General features: G+C 44.2%; 1 protein-coding gene across 6 annotated transcripts in view; it reads right to left on the bottom strand.

Moving 5' to 3' along the window:
- LOC139582885 (protein enabled homolog) overlaps positions 1-17,770 on the bottom strand; it is a 170,633-nt gene that overhangs the window by 54,087 nt on the left and 98,776 nt on the right. For all 6 annotated transcript variants that reach the window (XM_071413310.1, XM_071413309.1, XM_071413307.1 and 3 more), the window contains exons 2-3: positions 14,811-14,976; positions 7,638-7,821 (exon numbers count right to left, since the gene is read on the bottom strand). In XM_071413310.1, the coding sequence (XP_071269411.1) occupies positions 7,638-7,821; positions 14,811-14,976 (350 nt within the window). The remainder of the gene's footprint in view (positions 1-7,637; positions 7,822-14,810; positions 14,977-17,770) is intronic.

The following is a 17,770-nucleotide window of genomic DNA, read 5'->3' on the forward strand; positions in this document are numbered from 1 at the left end:
AATGCATTGTTGGGAAAGAACTTGCAAGAAAGGCATTTCACTTTACTTGTTAGAGCAGATAGATAGATAGACACAATATTTTTTCCATGGGAAAAACAAAAACACCAAGTAGACTAAACTCTTTAGTACTTTAAAAACCTACTGTATGTAAAATATTGCGTTCTATAGCTTGGAAAATAAATGTGACTCTGGATGACAACATAATGACGACAACATGTTTGTTTCCAACATTTGGGCTATTTTCCTGAAGAAGTTAAATCTGCTTCGTGATTTGTTTCCTTGCCACAGTAGTGATATTGGTATCGTCCCGTCCCGAGTACTTGTGCACGTGACAAAACTTGAAGCATACCAGAGTTCCCCTATCACACTCTGACCACTACCCGCCAAGACACACATCAGAACGACTAATTACATCAAATTTTACAAGAGCAGGCCAGAGCAGGTCCTCACTAAACATATGACCTCACTCTACTGAGGACAAAAGAGTTATTCTGCCAAACGAATATAAACAGTGGTTGAAAGAGAAATATACGCAAATGTCATTTTTTCAGCTTAGTGAAGCAAAAAATTCAGCAAAGTCAGGTAAAACCTTGATGAGTCATCTGTGTGGACTTTAAACGCTCAAACATGAAAGTGCCTTTGGAAAATGTCTGGCCAAGTACTGCAGTTTTAGTGTTATGCTCAAGTGTGATATGAATGATAAACAGCGTTTGATAACACAATCATAGAGGGTTTCGGCATCTCTCTAACTCTTGGGTCCTGCCCAAATACCTAGTCACGTTAACCCTTTCCACTATATACAGGTTGAAAATGGCAGATTGTCATTGATAAACGCCTAAATTGGAACCCAGTTGCTGTACAGTAACATGCTATACATGACATTAGAGCCAATGTTCCCTCAAATTTTTCTTGGCATTGGGCAAATTTCAGGTCTGCTGCGTGCAAACTTCAATGTTGTGAAAATTCTGTGCAACTTCCAACGCGTGTTTACTGTGAACACCGAGGCTGTACCTGTTTAAGTTATAGTTTTAACAGTGGCTAATAGGCTACTGTGGCTATTTGATCATATTGTAGGCCTATCAGAGTGGCCTACCATAAAAAACAATGGAGAGAATACATCCCATAACATTGTAACATGGAAATAGCTGTTCTATCCTACAGTATCAGCCAATGTGTGGTGTTCAATGTAGGCCTACATTCCATGAGACTGAAAAATTCAACAAAATCATGAAGGGCTTGACATTAACCTGTTTATCCACTTGTCCTTCAGAGAAGGAGGTGACTGAAAATTGTGCTGTGTTTGATGCAAGAAACCACTTTACAAAAAAATATGCATTATTCCCACACTATTATTACAGAGAATCAGAAAAAAATATGCTACCCTCTGCCTATTGGCTTCTTAGCTTATTCAAGACTGTCTCAAAATACAACACCACCCCATTAAGAAATTTAAAAAACTCTATACCTGACTCTTTTCATAGATGTCTAGAAATGTACACGTTATGTGCTCTTGTAGGAAGCAAGTCATGCGTGCAAAATAATCTTACTTTGATGCGTTCTACAACAAAATCTCTTGCATGGTATTTTTTTTCTTCAGCATGTTGCATTGAAATCTCCACATTCTTTTGGAGAGATTGGAAACCCAAATTGGTCTACTCGGACAAGTTCTGGCCTGGTTTAGATCTTATCTGTCGGAAAGATATCAGTTTGTCTCTGTGGATGGTTTGTCCTCTGACAAATCAACTGTAAAGTTCGGTGTTCCTCAAGGTTCCGTCTTAGGACCACTATTGTTTTCACTATATATTTTACCTCTTGGTGATGTCATTCGGAAACATAATGTTAACTTTCACTGCTATGCGGATGACACACAGCTGTACATTTCGATGAAACAAAATTGCCCTCGCTGGAAGCCTGTGTTTCAGACATAAAGAAGTGGATGGCTGCACATTTTCTACTTTTAAACTCGGACAAAACAGAGATGCTTGTTCTAGGTCCCAAGAAACAAAGAGATCTTCTGTTGAATCTGACAATTAATCTTGATGGTTGTACAGTCGTCTCAAATAAAACTGTGAAGGACCTCGACGTTACTCTGGACCCTGATCTCTCTTTTGACGAACATATCAAGACTGTTTCAAGGACATTGCAAAAATCAGAAACTTTCTGTCCAAAAATGATGCAGAAAAATGTATCCATGCTTTTGTCACTTCTACGTTAGACTACTGCAATGCTCTACTTTCCGGCTACCCGGATAAAGCACCAAATAAACTTCAGTTAGTGCTAAACACGGCTGCTAGAATCTTGACTAGAACAAAAAAAAATTGATCATATTACTCCAGTGCTAGCCTCTCTACACTGGCTTCCTGTTAAGGCAAGGGCTGATTTCAAGGTTTTACTGCTAGCCTACAAAGAATTACATGGGCTTGCTCCTACAGTGGGGAGAACAAGTATTTGATACACTGCCGATTTTGCAGGTTTTCCTACTTACAAAGCATGTAGAGGTCTGTAATTTTTATCATAGTTACACTTCAACTGTGAGAGACGGAATCTAAAACAAAAATCCAGAAAATCACATTGTATGATTTTTAAGTAATTAATTTGCATTTTATTGCATGACATAAGTATTTGATCACCTACCAACCAGTAAGAATTCCGGCTCTCACAGACCTGTTCGTTTTTCTTTAAGAAGCCCTCCTGTTCTCCACTCATTACCTGTATTAACTGCACCTGTTTGAACTCGATACCTATATAAAAGACACCTGTCCACACACTCAATCAAACAGACTCCAACCTCTCCACAATGGCCAAGACCAGAGAGCTGTGTAAGGACATCAGGGATAAAATTGTAGACCTGCACAAGGCTAGGATGGACTACAGGACAATAGGCAAGCAGCTTGGTGAGAAGGCAACAACTGTTGGCGCAATTATTAGAAAATGGAAGAAGTTCAAGATGATGGTCAATCACCCTTGGTCTGGGGCTCCATGCAAGATCTCACCTCGTGGGGCATCAATGATCATGAGGAAGGTGAGGGATCAGCCCAGAACTACACGGCAGGACCTGGTCAATGACCTGAAGAGAGCTGGGACCACAGTCTCAAAGAAAACCATTAGTAACACACTACGCCGTCATGGATTAAAATCCTGCAGCGCACGCAAGGTCCCCCTGCTCAAGCCAGCGCATGTCCAGGCCCTTCTGAAGTTTGCCAATGACCATCTGGATGATCCAGAGGAGGAATGGGAGAAGGTCATGTGGTCTGATGAGACAAAAATATAGCTTTTTGGTCTAAACTCCACTCGCCGTGTTTGGAGGAAGAAGAAGGATGAGTACAACCCCAAGAACACCATCTCAACCGTGAAGCATGGAGGTGGAAACATCATTCTTTGGGGATGCTTTTCTGCAAAGGGGACAGGGCGAATGCACCGTATTGAGGGGAGGATGGATGGGGCCATGTATCGCGAGATCTTGGCCAACAACCTCCTTCCCTCAGTAAGAGCATTGAAGATGGGTCGTGGCTGGGTCTTCCAGCATGACAACGACCCGAAACACACAGCCAGGGCAACTAAGGAGTGGCTCCGTAAGAAGCATCTCAAGGTCCTGGAGTGGCCTAGCCAGTCTCCAGACCTGAACCCAATAGAAAATCTTTGGAGGGAGCTGAAAGTCCGTATTGCCCAGCGACAGCCCCCAAACCTGAAGGATCTGGAGGTCTGTATGGAGGAGTGGGCCAAAATCCCTGCTGCAGTGTGTGCAAACCTGGTCAAGAACTACAGGAAATGTATGATCTCTGTAATTGCAAACAAAGGTTTCTGTACCAAATATTAAGTTCTGCTTTTCTGATGTATCAAATACTTATTTCATGCAATAAAATGCAAATTAATTACTTAAAAATCATACAATGTGATTTTCTGGATATTTGTTTTAGATTCTGTCTCTCACAGTTGAAGTGTACCTATGATAAAAATTACAGACCTCTACATGCTTTGTAAGTAGGAAAACCTGCAAAATCGGCAGTGTATCAAATACTTGTTCTCCCCACTGTACCTATCTTTCTGATTTGGTCCTGCTGTACATACCTACACGTACGCTACGGTCACAAGACGCAGGCCTCCTTACTGTCCCTAGAAATTCCAAGCAAACAGCTGGAGGCAGGGCTTTCTCCTATAGAGCTCCATTTTTATGGAATGGTCTGCCCACCCATGTGAGAGACGCAGACTCGGTCTCAACATTTAAGTCTTTATTGAAGACTCATCTCTTCAGTAGGTCCTATGATTGAGTGTAGTCTGGCCCAGGAGTGTGAAGGTGAATGGAAAGGCACTGGAACAAGGAACCGCCCTTGCCATCTCTGCCTGGCCGGTTCCCCTCTGTCCACTGGGATTCTCTGCCTCTAACCCTATTACAGGGGCTGAGTCACTGGCTTACTGGTGCTCTTCCATGCCGTCCCTAGGAGGGGTGCGTCACTTGAGTGGGTTGAGTCACTGACGTGATCTTCCTGTCTGGGTTGGCGCCCCCCCTTGGGTTGTGCCGTGATGGAGATCTTTGTGGGCTATACTCGGCCTTGTCTCAGGATGGTAAGTTGGTGGTTGAAGTTATCCCTCTGGTGGTGTGGGGGCTGTGCTTTGAAAAAGTGAGTGGGGTTATATCCTGCCTGTTTGGCCCTGTCCGGGGGTATCGTCGGAAGGGGCCACAGTGTCTCCCGACCCTTCCTGTCTCAGCCTCCAGTATTTATGCTGCAGTAGTTTATGTGTCGGGGGGCTAAGGTCAGTCTGTTATATCTGGGGTATTTCTCCTGTCTTATCCGGTGTCCTGTGTGAATTTAAGTACGCTCTCTCTAGTTCTCTCTCTTTCTTTCTTTCTTTCATTCTCTCTCTCGGAGGACCTGAGCCCTAGGACCATGCCTCAGGACTACCTGGCCTGATGACTCCTTGCTGTCCCCAGTCCACCTAGCCGTGCTGCTGCTCCAGTTTCAACTGTTCTGCCTGCGGCTATGGAACCCTGACCTGTTCACCAGACGTGCTACCTGTCCCAGACCTGCTGTTTTCAACTCTCTACAGACAGCAGGAGCGGTAGAGATACTCTGAATAATCGGCTATGAAAAGCCAACTGACATTTACTCCTGAGGTGCTGACCTGTTGCACCCTCTACAACTACTGTGATTATTATTATTATTTGACCCTGCTGGTCATCTATGAACATTTGAACATCTTGGCCATGTTCTGTTATAATCTCCACCCGGCACAGTCAGAAGAGGACTGGCCACCCCTCATAGCCTGGTTCCTCTCTAGGTTTCTTCCTAGGTTCTGGCCTTTCTAGGGAGTTTTTCCTAGCCACGTGCTTCTACACCTGCATTGCTTGCTGTTTGGGGGTTTATGCTGGGTTTCTGTACAGCACTTTGAGATATCAGCTGATGTAAGAAGGGCTTTATAAATAAATTTGATTTGAAAGTGTCCAATATTGCGTTGATTTGATCACAAATGCCACAGTAAAGGGAAACGTTGATCGTGTTAACAGGGAAAACTCTAGAAAGTTGAGTGAAGTTCAACCTCGTGCTTCTCTCCGTGGACTGACAGTATTTATTCTGCACAGCAGTCCAATGGGAGCTGCGAGGCAGTCTCGGGTCTACTGAGCGCCCGTGTGCAGTTTAGAGGGAACATTGGTTAGAGCTCAGGGTCTGTATTCCAAACATGCAAGACACACCCTCTCCCCTCAGCCCTCAAATTAAGTGGACACCTCTGATCACATATCATGACGTATGATGAGTTGACACTTGCAGGGCGAGGGAGGAATGAATGAATTTTAAATGGACCGCTCTTGCCCGGAAAATTCGTCACTTGTTCATCCCACGGTTGTGTTTTCAGTCATCATGGAACCACCAATAGCTGTTGTGTGTGCTTTATATGCGCTACAGTCAATTACAATTGCATTTCATATTTTGGCTAGAAGAAAATGCATCCGCAGACATCGAAAACTAGCCATCCGACGATATCTGGTAAATCGGAAAAATTATCATGTGTAACGTCAGGGAAAGTTGTATGAGCTAGCGAACGTTTCCAAAAGCTAACCAAACAAAAACATAATTACTTTTACGAGACGTGTTTGTGCGGTCATGTGGATTAGTTGCACTTATTTACATTCGTTTTTACTTACACTTGTATGTTGACTTCTCCATATTTATGTTGGCCTTTTCTTAGCAGATGTATAATCATCGCCAATTTAATTATGGGGAGTTTCAGGCCCTGGAGTGAACATAATTGTACACTCGCACACTATCACAAACGATGGCTGAGGGGCTTACATTGCCAACTTCCCTTGCTTCGCTAATTGTTTGGACCGACGGCAAAGATAGCCACAGGGATTCCCCCAAGGGCATAATGTGAGGGTAAGTGGAGGAGGGTGTGTCTTTTACGTGTTTGGAATGCAACCAGGGTCTCCGGTTCACAGCACTGTATGGGTTATAACTGACAGTCGTTATAAAGTTGAGTACCGCGCAACAAGATGCCCCCATCCCTCCCACTGATTGGGCTACTTTTGCACATAGTTGTTGACCGAGTGGGAAATGCTGTAAATCGAGAGGAGTTGATCTGAAAGATGATATGTTGAGTATTATAATAAATACTGATTTGATGTCATACAAGCAAACCACACATCCATGAGTCCAAATGTGCACTTCACATTTCTATATTTGAAAACTCATGTCATTTGTTATCAACATTTATGGTTGATCCACAGTTACAAGGACACGTGTTATACTGTGGGTTTTTCTAAACAGAATGAGTGTTTGTCGTATTGTGAAGGAAAGTAGCTGCGCAACACGCACTTGAATGCACTCATGACTCTATTCTATGTGCACCAACATTACATTCGGTTTGTCTGAAGTGCCTTTCGAAAGCCTAACACGGCAAGATAATATTTTATAACTTAGCTAGCCATGTTGGCAATAGAATAATCTTTCAAATGAAGCCCACCTGCCCAGATTTATAATAGAACGTTTTGGGATTGCGTAAGCAGCAATTGTGTGAGGGTGGGGAGAGGTGATCTCTCACTCAAACCCTTGTTATCATTTTTTCTTATCTTGCACCTACTCCAAAATGGCAATGAATATTCTTATTATGTTACTGAATGTATCCAGAGTATTTGCAGATTTCATTATTGACAAACGCTGTGAAAAGTACAGTAAACTTAAAAAGGCACATGAAATCAACGGTTTAGTGTTTGGATTCAGTCTTGTGCCAGATGAACTGTTTTGTCCTCACCTTCGGCCTGATAATTTCCCCATGACCTCCAACGTGTTCTCTTTCAATTGCTACCATGGTCATGCAAATGCTTTTTATACTTCTTCTGTTAGAATCATTTCAATTTGGCCCCGTCCATATAAGCCACTTTCCACAAGCGTAAGGGGGTTAACCAGCTGTGTGTCTGAGCAAAGCCCTCCTAGCCTAACCCATACCCATCTCCTACATCAGCCATAAGGTTTGCATGCCTGCCTACTTTACATGCAGGACACCTCTCACTCCAACCACTGCAGTGAGTGAGGCAACAGAATGGCAACAGGCAAGACCACCTCTCATTTGTTAAAACCCCACAGACAGCTGGATGGATCTCTCAGGTCTTTACAGCAGTCTTCCTGTCAGTCAGTGGAGCTTACCTGCACCTGTGTCCTGAGAGTTGAGCACCTCCAGGGCATGCATCATGGCACTGGCGAAAACGTTGGCATCCTCCTTGCTGCCAAAGTTGAGTCCGTAGACCTGCCTGGCATCGCGCCACTGGTGGAAGGTCTGTGTGGCCTGGTTGTACTTGAGCCCCTTGGGAATGGCACAGTTTATTACCACCTGGAGAAGGAGAGAGGGTGACATGGTTTATTCTGAAGTACTGAAAGGACTATTTGTGTTGCTCAAAACAAGTTTAGCGCACTTATGGGGCGAAGGAGAGGTGAGATGGTTTTGAGACAGCTTTTCTGAAGCACAGAAAGAACTGTGTTGCTCAGAACACGTTTATCATGATAACAGGAAATGCAGCTTTCTAGAGCACATGATAGGTCTACTCTATAAAGTGAGTCATTCATTACAGCTAATACACCTCAGTCAGTCTAAAAGCACTTAAGAACCGCCACACTCACTACCTCACTACCACCTTGAAATGTTAAATATGTGGTTATTTAATCACTTTGGCATATGACCAAGAAGAAACGCTGTGTCAGTCTTCAGGTCAGAGAAACATGAGCACACCGTTCATAAACAAATGGAGGGAATCAAATGAGCTGCGTTTAGCTCCCAAGCAATCATTCGCAGCTTGAGGATCAAGATAGTTATTCAGTTCTAGAATGTTAGGGTTGGCGAAAGCTGTGGAAAAAATACCTATAATATCCGCACCACGTTTATTTTAAATATCTAGAATTGAATTGAACATTCCTTTGGCTCTTGAAAGTGAAGATGTGTTGGTTACTAGATTTATTTTTCCTCTGGGCGGCCAGGCCAGAGATTTACATAATCTGTTCTCTCATTTCTTGTTGATGAGCACACTGGGGCACACAACAGAGCAGAGAAAACAAACAGGCTGTCGGTTCAACTCCAGTTAGAGACAGAGGAACAGTAGAGGAACGGCGTATAACACATATAGTTAATCTAGCCTCTATCAGAAATCAGCAGTACTGTACCCCAGCCAAGAAACACTCCGGAACTCCGTTAGTTCTTCAGGCTAGTCAGGCTCTGAGCAGTATTCAAGGCCTAGGCTACAGATTTCACTGCTGCAGTCAGCAGTTGAAAGAGTCAGTGCAAAGGGGAAAGTATGCCACAGTATATCAACTTCAGCCATCATACGTGTGTTTCATATAGATGAGTTGAAATGACCATGACAAGCCAACGCCTCAACACTCCAGATAGATAGTCTATCTTCCTGTGATCGATTCTCTGCACTAAACAGATGCAGATAGGTCGAATAATAATAAGCAGCATCAAATCTTCACACGTCTTGCCTCCATACCGTCTCAATTTAGATAAGTCAATAATCACATCAATATTAATCACACAGTGCGGTGTGTGTAGTGTTGCAAATCTCTGCTCATAATAATTAGAAACCAGAAATCCATCAGAGGGCCTAATTAACATGCATCAGGATTGCTGTCGGATTAAAGTCTTATTAAAAGAGTTATGATGCAATATAAAAACATCTCCATTCATGATCAGCTTATTGACTTACTAAGTAGAGAATGAAGAAGACAACAGAAATCCTACATCAGGTCTGTGTTCGTTAAGCCTTTAGTGGTCCTTGCGCTACTAACCAGTTTGCTGCTATGAACCCACAACAGGGTGTCAACGTGACCTTTCCATGGAGTCCAAGGATCATCTGAACCCAGTTGTAAGAACAGTCAAGTCCCTCCTACATGTTGAGGACACATGTCGCTGTGAGTGTCTATAGGGGTGGCGTGAAGGACCTTTCCCATTGTGTTGAAACAAACAACAACAGCAGGAGAGCAAGGCCTCGTAATGACCTATCCTCCTCTCTTCCCACGGGATGGGAGACGTCAGGGAGAAGACAGAGAGGGTTCTGGGATTGCTGATGAAGCACATGCCGACCACTCCCTCGCCCTCTCCTACAGGAGGAACGCTGTGTGTTAGATGGATTCTCAGTCACGCCTCGCCGTCATACAGTGTCAGCGGACAAACAACCTCCCGTGACTGTGCGCACACACACACACACACACTCCTGGGGTCTATGTGCAGTACTCATCCATCACAAGACATTGCAGGGACTTGAGGGTTTGAATTCTGCGACGCTTAGCGGCTGTAGAAACAACAGCAAGACCTTCCTACTCTGGAGACACTGCACTATAGACACTATAGACACTATAGACACTATAGACACTTCACTCATCACAGGAATGAGACTATTGGATCAGTACTTAGAAACTGTGACGTCTGTTTTTGGATATCTACATCAAATTGTCCTTCACACACATTATAGGTCTACAGCAATTGTAAGGACAAGTGTGAGACCAAGAGAAGGAGAGGGCCAGCAATAGCTTTTTATTGGATTGGTAAAATGAAACCAATAACATTGAGGTTTTTCCACTGCGTTAAATCCTTCTGCTCCAGTTTGCTGCTCTACATGAAGTAATAGACAGGCGGAACAGGGTCAGGCATTCCAGAAATAAGACCTTCAAAGTTAATGGGGGGTAGGAACTCTAAATTAGATTCTTAAAAAGTGGTCAGGGTTTATTGCTTCAGGGGGAACAAATAGCGACTACTGAGTGTTTTTTAATAAAGTCTTCAAAGAAAGAAAAACATCAAGAGTGAAATATTACTTGACACCCTGCATCAGGGCTGGGTTTGATGTCATCCTTAACTGCCCTCTGTGGTGGAAGTTCTCTGAGGGGAGTGAGGTGCTGCACTGGGATTCCAAACTTCCTGGATTTACTGGCCCTCATTATGGTAGAAAGTACTTCATTTAAAAAAAATGATTTAACTAGGCAAGTCAGTTAAGAGCAAATTCTTATTTACAATGACGGCCTACCCCTGCCAAACCCTAACGATGCTGGGCCAATTGTGCGCCACTCTATGGGACTCCCAATCACGGCCGGTTGTGATACAGCCTGGAATCGAACCAAGGTCTGTAGTGACGCCTCTAGCACTGAGATGCAGAGCCTTAGAGCGCTGCGCCACTCGAAGTGGTCTGCACGCAACTGATTTCTTCATCCCACGCTCAGCTTTTCATACCGCACCAGCCCGCTCCCGCTGGCTTTCTGTCCGACTCCCACCAGCTCCCGGAAGAACTGGTCACAATATTATCTTAGGCATATGTAACGAAGCTCACTTGCCAGCCATGGTCCCAGCAATTTTGAACCCTATAGGCAATATAAGAGTTGTTCAATTACCAGCAATTCTCACATGGCCCATTATATTAGGCTATAGGTATTACTGGGATACATCAGCCAATAGGATAGATGTAGTTTGAAGAGCGCAGAGTGGGTGAGAGAGCGGACACTTTCTCTCAAGCTACATTTAGCATATAGCCTACCTTTTAGGAGTGGGGCGATTTTCAGACGACAAATATAGGTGATCAATATTTATTTCCAGGCAATTTAGTAAACTTTAGCCTAAATCATATTTAGGAAGTTCATTTCCTTGGAAAGACAACTGCCACCTGGCTCTGCGCCCATGCATAGGCGGCCTACTCCATTTCATTGAGACCACAAATACTGTATAGGCACACTTGATGTTGATCACGCCCAACTAGGAGAGGAGGTAGGCTACTGAGTGTGTGAATAACATGACAAAGAGGTGCTTTTAATACAATAGGTATGCCTAGGATAACACATACTAGCCTAAGCAGAAAGAACAAACAATCTGCGGGACAACAAAATATTTTTTCATCCCAAAGTCGTCTGACCGTCCGCAGCACGAAAAATGCAGACTGCACCGTAATGATCTCTGTCAGGGCCCACAAGTCCCGCAGGATGGAGGTTCTGTTGGAGGTTCTGCGCACCAAGGGGCCCACTGTGGCCTGCGTGTTTATGTCTGACCACCATGCTCCACAGCTCTGTCTCAATCACTACATGGTCCTGACCAGAAACACGTCACAGAGGGACTAAACGGCTGAGTCCAGTCACTATCTAACTCAGCAAAAAAATCCCTCCATCAGTGCTCAGACTGTCCGCAATAGGCTGAGAGAGGCTGGACTGAGGGCTTGTAGGCCTGTTGTAAGGCAGGTCCTCACCAGACATCACCGGCAACAATGTCGCCTATGGCGCAAACCCACCGTCGCTGGACCAGACAGGACTGGCAAAAAATGCTCTTCACTGACGAGTCGCGGTTTTGTCTCACCAGGGGTGATGGTCGGAATCGCGTTTATCGTCGAAGGAATGAGCGTTACACCGATGCCTGTACTCTGGAGTGGGATCGATTTGGAGGTGGAGGGTCTGTCATGGTCTGGGGCGGTGTGTCACAGCATCATCGGACTGAGCTTGTTGTCTTTGCAGGCAATCTCAACGCTGTGCGTTACAGGGAAGACATCCTCCTCCCTCATGTGGTACCCTTCCTGCAGGCTCATCCTGACATGACCCTCCAGCATGACAATGCCACCAGCCATACTGCTCATTCTGTGCGTGATTTCCTGCAAGACATGTCAGTGTTCTGCCATGGCCAGCGAAGAGCCTGGTTCTCAATCCCATTGAGCACGTCTGGGACCTGTTGGATCGGAGGGTGAGGGTTAGGGCCATTCCCCCCAGAAATGTCCAGGAACTTGTAGGTGCCTTGGTGGAAGAGTGGGGTAACATCTCACAGCAAGAACTGGCAAATCTGGTGCAGTCCATGAGGAAGAGATGCAGTGCAGTACTTAATGCAGCTGGTGGCCACACCAGATACTGACTGTTACTTTTGATTTTGACCCCATCTTTGTTCAGGGACACAATTTTCCATTTCTGTTAGTCACATGTCTGTGAAACTTGTTCAGTTTATGGTCTCGGTTGCTGAATCTTGTTATGTTAATACAAATATTTACACATGTTAAGTTTGCTGAAAATAAACACAGTTGACACAACTCTCTAGAGACTGCAGGAGCGGTAGAGATACTCTTAATGATCGGCTATGAAAAGCCAACTGACATTTACTCCTGAGGTGCTGACTTGCTGCACCCTCGACAACTACTGTGATTATTATTATTTGACCATGCTGGTAATTTATGAACATTTGAACATCTTGGCCATGTTCTGTTATAATCCACCCCTCATAGCCTCATAGCCTGGTTCATCTCTAGGTTTCTTCCTAGGTTTTGGCCTTTCTAGGGAGTTTTTCCTAGCCACGTGCTTCTACACCTGCATTGCTTGCTGTTTGGGGTTTTAGGCTGGGTTTCTGTACAGCACTTTGAGATATCAGCTGATGTAAGAAGGGCTATATAAATACATTTGATTTGATTTGATTTGACAGTGAGAGGACGTTTCCTTTTTTGCTGAGTTCATAATGCTTCTGGGATAGTAAGATAATCCCAATAAACAGGGATACTAGACCCAGAACAAAAATATGCTTTTAGAGTTAACCGGCCAACCAACAATGCCTCTATTCTATTCTATGCTCGCCTCCCTACCTCTGAGGAAGTACAGCTCCCGCTCAGCCCAGTCAAAACTGTTCGCTGCTCTGGCACCCCAATGGTGGAACAAACTCCCCCACGACGCCAGGTCAGCGGAGTCAATCACCACCTTCCGGAAACACCTGAAACACCACCTCTTTAAGGAATACCTAGGATAGGATAAAGTAATCCTTCTAACCCCCCCCCCCCCTATTGTAAAGTGGTTGTTCCACTGGATATCATAAGGTGAATGCACCAACTTGTAAGTCGCTCTGGATAAGAGCGTCTGCTAAATGACTTAAATGTAAATGTATTCTCCACTCGTCTGACCTGTCCTACACTGCTCCATCTCTCCATTGGCCTCTCCTGAGACAGGAGTATATAACAGGATCTGCCACTGCAGAAAAGGCCCCTGGTCCACAGTGCCTCTGGATGTAGACAATGCCTCAGTGGACTACACTAGTACTGCACTCAGCCATCTCCACAAACACTCTTCCTGCATGGCAATGAGGCCCTGAGAGACAGCACTGATGTTCTGGGATGCAACAGACTGGATCCTATAGTGACCATCCCCAACTAATGGACTGGCAGAAGTGCTCTGTGTGCAAGTTTATCCACTAACACCATTACAGTGAAATCTACTAAATCCTAACAGTCTGATGCACTGAGAGAGAGAGATACTCCCAGACATGTAGAGTTAACTCTGATAGGACACACGCAGGATCAATCAGACCAAGCTAACCATCTGTTCAGTCCCAACCCAGGCAGTATAATATACCTCTACTAAAACCTATTCACCCTCAATGCTGAAAACAGCCCATCAGGGCAAGTCTATTTCAGGGAAACCACTCTAAGGGAAACCCATATGTTTGTAATGAGAATAACAGGCGACAGAGAGGGAAAACAAGAGTTTCAGTTCCCGCTGACATAACTGAATTTAGAGGGGAATTCAGTTAAAAACCCAGGAGATGGGTTTGGGCAAGGGTCAGCTGCATTGTGTATGCTAGAAACACACACAGAGGGCTACCAAATACCAAACAAACACCAAACAGACAACAATCAGCGCCAACACTAATCCAATCGGAGAGGTGTAGTCTGGTACCGTTGGAAACAATTCAGCAGCACCTGGTGTTTTGTTTCTCTAAATATGTATCCTATTTTTCCTAAGAACAGGCCATCCACTCATTTTCCACATAAATGTTCCCTTCATTAAATACAGATGTGTATCTCTGGCTGCCTGGCCAGATCATAGCATACAGAGAAAAAGCAGTAAGCCAATCAGAGAGAGGAGAGGAATACAGGAGACTGTTAGGTTTCCTCTCTGGCATGGATCTATGTTGCTGTTGTTGTCTGTTGACTCTATAGCTAACCATGGGCTTTACTCTTGGACAAACACACTGACAGATGTATGTTTTTGAGAGTTTGGCTCTAGCAGTCCAGTCACGGCTGTGATGTGACGGTGACTAGTGGAGCAACAGAGCTCTCCAATCTGTTTCCAATTACAGAGCTGGATCATTCCTGAGAGACACAGAGAAGCAAGATGGCTGCCAGGCTACTCTCCAAATGAAACACGTCAGAGACGGAATAACGTAAAGAACTCTAGAGCCATCCGATCAGCGCAGGGTTCAGCCACGTGAAATCCTGGTCCCACTTCAAATAAACGACAACTACTAAAGTATTTCTATTGCATTCAGAAAGTCTTCTCAAGCACTACATACTTCTCAAATCATCTAGTCCTGTGCTGTCCCCACTGACTCACCTGATGGTCCTGTATTTTGCGTCCCACCACCCGGAAGGCGTTGTTGCCCGTGTGGTGGTATATGTGCACTCTGCTGAAGCCCGTGGAGCCGCCGGCTGGAACCCATTTCTTATTGGCATCATCATACACCATGACAGCGGCCCGTGCCTGACAGATACTCTGTTCACTGCAGAGAGGAGAGAGAAACAGGGGGACACACATTAAACAGCAGTACACAAGGGGACATTGGTTTCTACCCCAAACAGTTGATTAGAGTTAATCAAGCCTGGCCAGTACAGCAACATTTGTGGTCTCCTGAAAGTCAGGAACTGGAAGAGTGGCTGTTTGAGAGGATAATGGTATTGGAGGAGTCGTTTACGTGATGGGATCTGACATGATTAAAAGGAGAATGGTCTAAGGGGGTGTCAACTATCCATTAACTTCTTATGGCTGGTGGCAGTATTGAGTAGCTTGGATGAATAAGGTGCCCAAAGTAAACTGCCTGCTACTCAGGCCCAGTTGCTAATATATGTATCATATATATATATGTATATATATCCTACCTATCAGTAGGTTTGGATAGAAAACACTCTGAAGTTTCTAAAACTTTTTGAATGATGTCTGTGAGTATAACAGAACTCATATGACAGGCAAAAACCTGAGAAAAAAATCCAACCAGGAAGTGGGAAATCTGAGGTTTGTAGGTTTGCCTATCCAATATACAGTGTCTATGGGGTCATATTGCACTTCCTAAGGCTTCCACTAGATGTCTTTAGAACCTTGTTTGAGGATTCTACTGTGAAGTGGGGGCTAATGAGAGCTGAATGAGTCAGGGCTCTGCCAGAGTGGCATGAGCTGATCACGCGTGCTCACGTGAGAGTTAGCTCTGTTCCATTGCATTTCTACAGACAAAGGAATTCTCCGGTTGAAACAATATTGAAGATTTATGATAAAAACATCCTAAAGATTGATTCTATACTTCGTTTGACATATTTCTACGAACTGTAATATGACTTTTCGCCTGGACCTGCCCGCGCGTCATGAGTTTGGATTGTGTACTAAACACGCAAACAAAAAGGAGGTATTTGGACATAAATTATGGACTTTATCGAACAAATCAAACATTTATTGTGGAACTTGGATTCCTGGGAGTGCATTCTGATGCAGATCATCAAAGGTAAGTGAATATTTATAATGTTATTTCTGACTTCTGTTGACTCCACAACATGGCGGATATCTGTATGGCGTGTTTTGTTGTCTGAGCGCTGTACTCAGATTATAGCATGGTGTGCTTTTTCCTTCAAGTTTTTTTGAAATCTGACACAGCGGTTGCATTAAGGAGAAGTGGATCTAAAATTCCATGCATAACAGTTGTATCTTTTATCAATATTTATTATGAGTATTTCTGTAAATTGATGTGGCTCTCTGCAAAATCACCGGATGTTTTGGAACTACTGAACATAACGCGCCAATGTAAACTGAGATTTTTGGATATAAATATGAACTTTATCAAACAAAACATACATGTATTGTGTAACATGAAGTCCTATGAGTGTCATCTGATGAAGATCATCAAAGATAAGTGATTAATTTTATCCTATTTCTGCTTTTTGTGACTCCTCTCTTTGGCTGGAAAAATGGCTGTGTTTTTCTGTGACTAGGTACTGACCTAACATAATCGTTCGGTGTGCTTTCGTCGTAAAGCCTTTTTGAAATCGGACACTGTGGTGGGATTAACAACAAGTTTATCTTTAAAATGGTGTGAAATACTTGTATGTTTGAGGAATTTCAATTATGAGATTTCTGTTGTTTGAATTTGGCGCCCTGCACTTTCACTGGCTGTTGTCAAATCGATTCCGTTAACGGGATCTTAGCCGATCTCAGCCATAAGAGGTTTTTAAGATACACTACATGACCAAAAGTATGTGGACACCTGCTCGTCAAATATCTCATTCTAAAATCATGGGCATTAATATGGATTTGGTCTCCCCTTTGCTGCTATAACAGCCTCCACTCTTCTGGGAAGGCTTTCCACTAGAAGTTGGAATATTCCTTCGGGGACTTGCTTCCATTCAGCCACAAGAGCATTAGTGAGGTCAGGCACTGATGTTGGGCGATTAGGCCTGGCTCGCAGTCGGCGTTACAATTCATCCCGAAGGTGTTACATGGGGTTGAGGTCAGGGCTTTGTGCAGACCAGTCAAGTTCTTCCACACAGATCGACAAACCATTTCTGTACGGACCTCGCTTTGTGCACGGGGGCATTGTCATGCTGAAACATGAAAGTGCCTTCCCCAAAGTTGGAAATACAGAATCGTCTAGAATGTCATTGTATGCTGTAGCGTTAAGATTTCCCTTCACTGGAACTAAGGGGCTTAACCAGAACCATGAAAAACAGCCCCAGACCATTATTTCTCCTCCATCAGACTTTATAGTTGGTAGTTGACACTATGTATTGGGACAGGTAGTGTTCTCCTGGCATCCGCTACACCCAGATTAGTCCATCCGACTGCCAGATGGTGAAGCGTGATTCATCACTCCAGAGAACGCGTTTCTACTGCTCCAGAGTCCAATAGCGGCGAGCTTTACACCACTCCAACCGACGCTTGGCATTGCACATGGTGATTTTAGGCTGCTCGGCCATTACAACCCATTTCATGAAGCTCCCGACAAACAGTTCCTGTGCAGACATTGCTTCCAAAGGTAGTTTGGTAGTGAGTGTTGCAACCGAGGACAGTCAATTTTTACACGTTTCAGCAGTCACGTTCTGTGAGCTTGTGAGCCGCTGTTGCTCCTAGACGTTTTCACTTCACAATAACAACAGCACTTACAGATGACCGGGGAAGCTCTAGCAGGGCAGAAATTTGGAAAGGTGACATCATATGACAGTGTCACGTTTTAAGTCCCTGAGCTCTTCAGTAAGACCATTCTACTGCCAATGTTTGTCTATGGAGATCGCATGGCTATGTGCTCGATTTTATAC

This window comes from Salvelinus alpinus, chromosome 8 (assembly GCF_045679555.1).
Source record: "Salvelinus alpinus chromosome 8, SLU_Salpinus.1, whole genome shotgun sequence".
Lineage (NCBI taxonomy): Eukaryota > Metazoa > Chordata > Actinopteri > Salmoniformes > Salmonidae > Salvelinus > Salvelinus alpinus.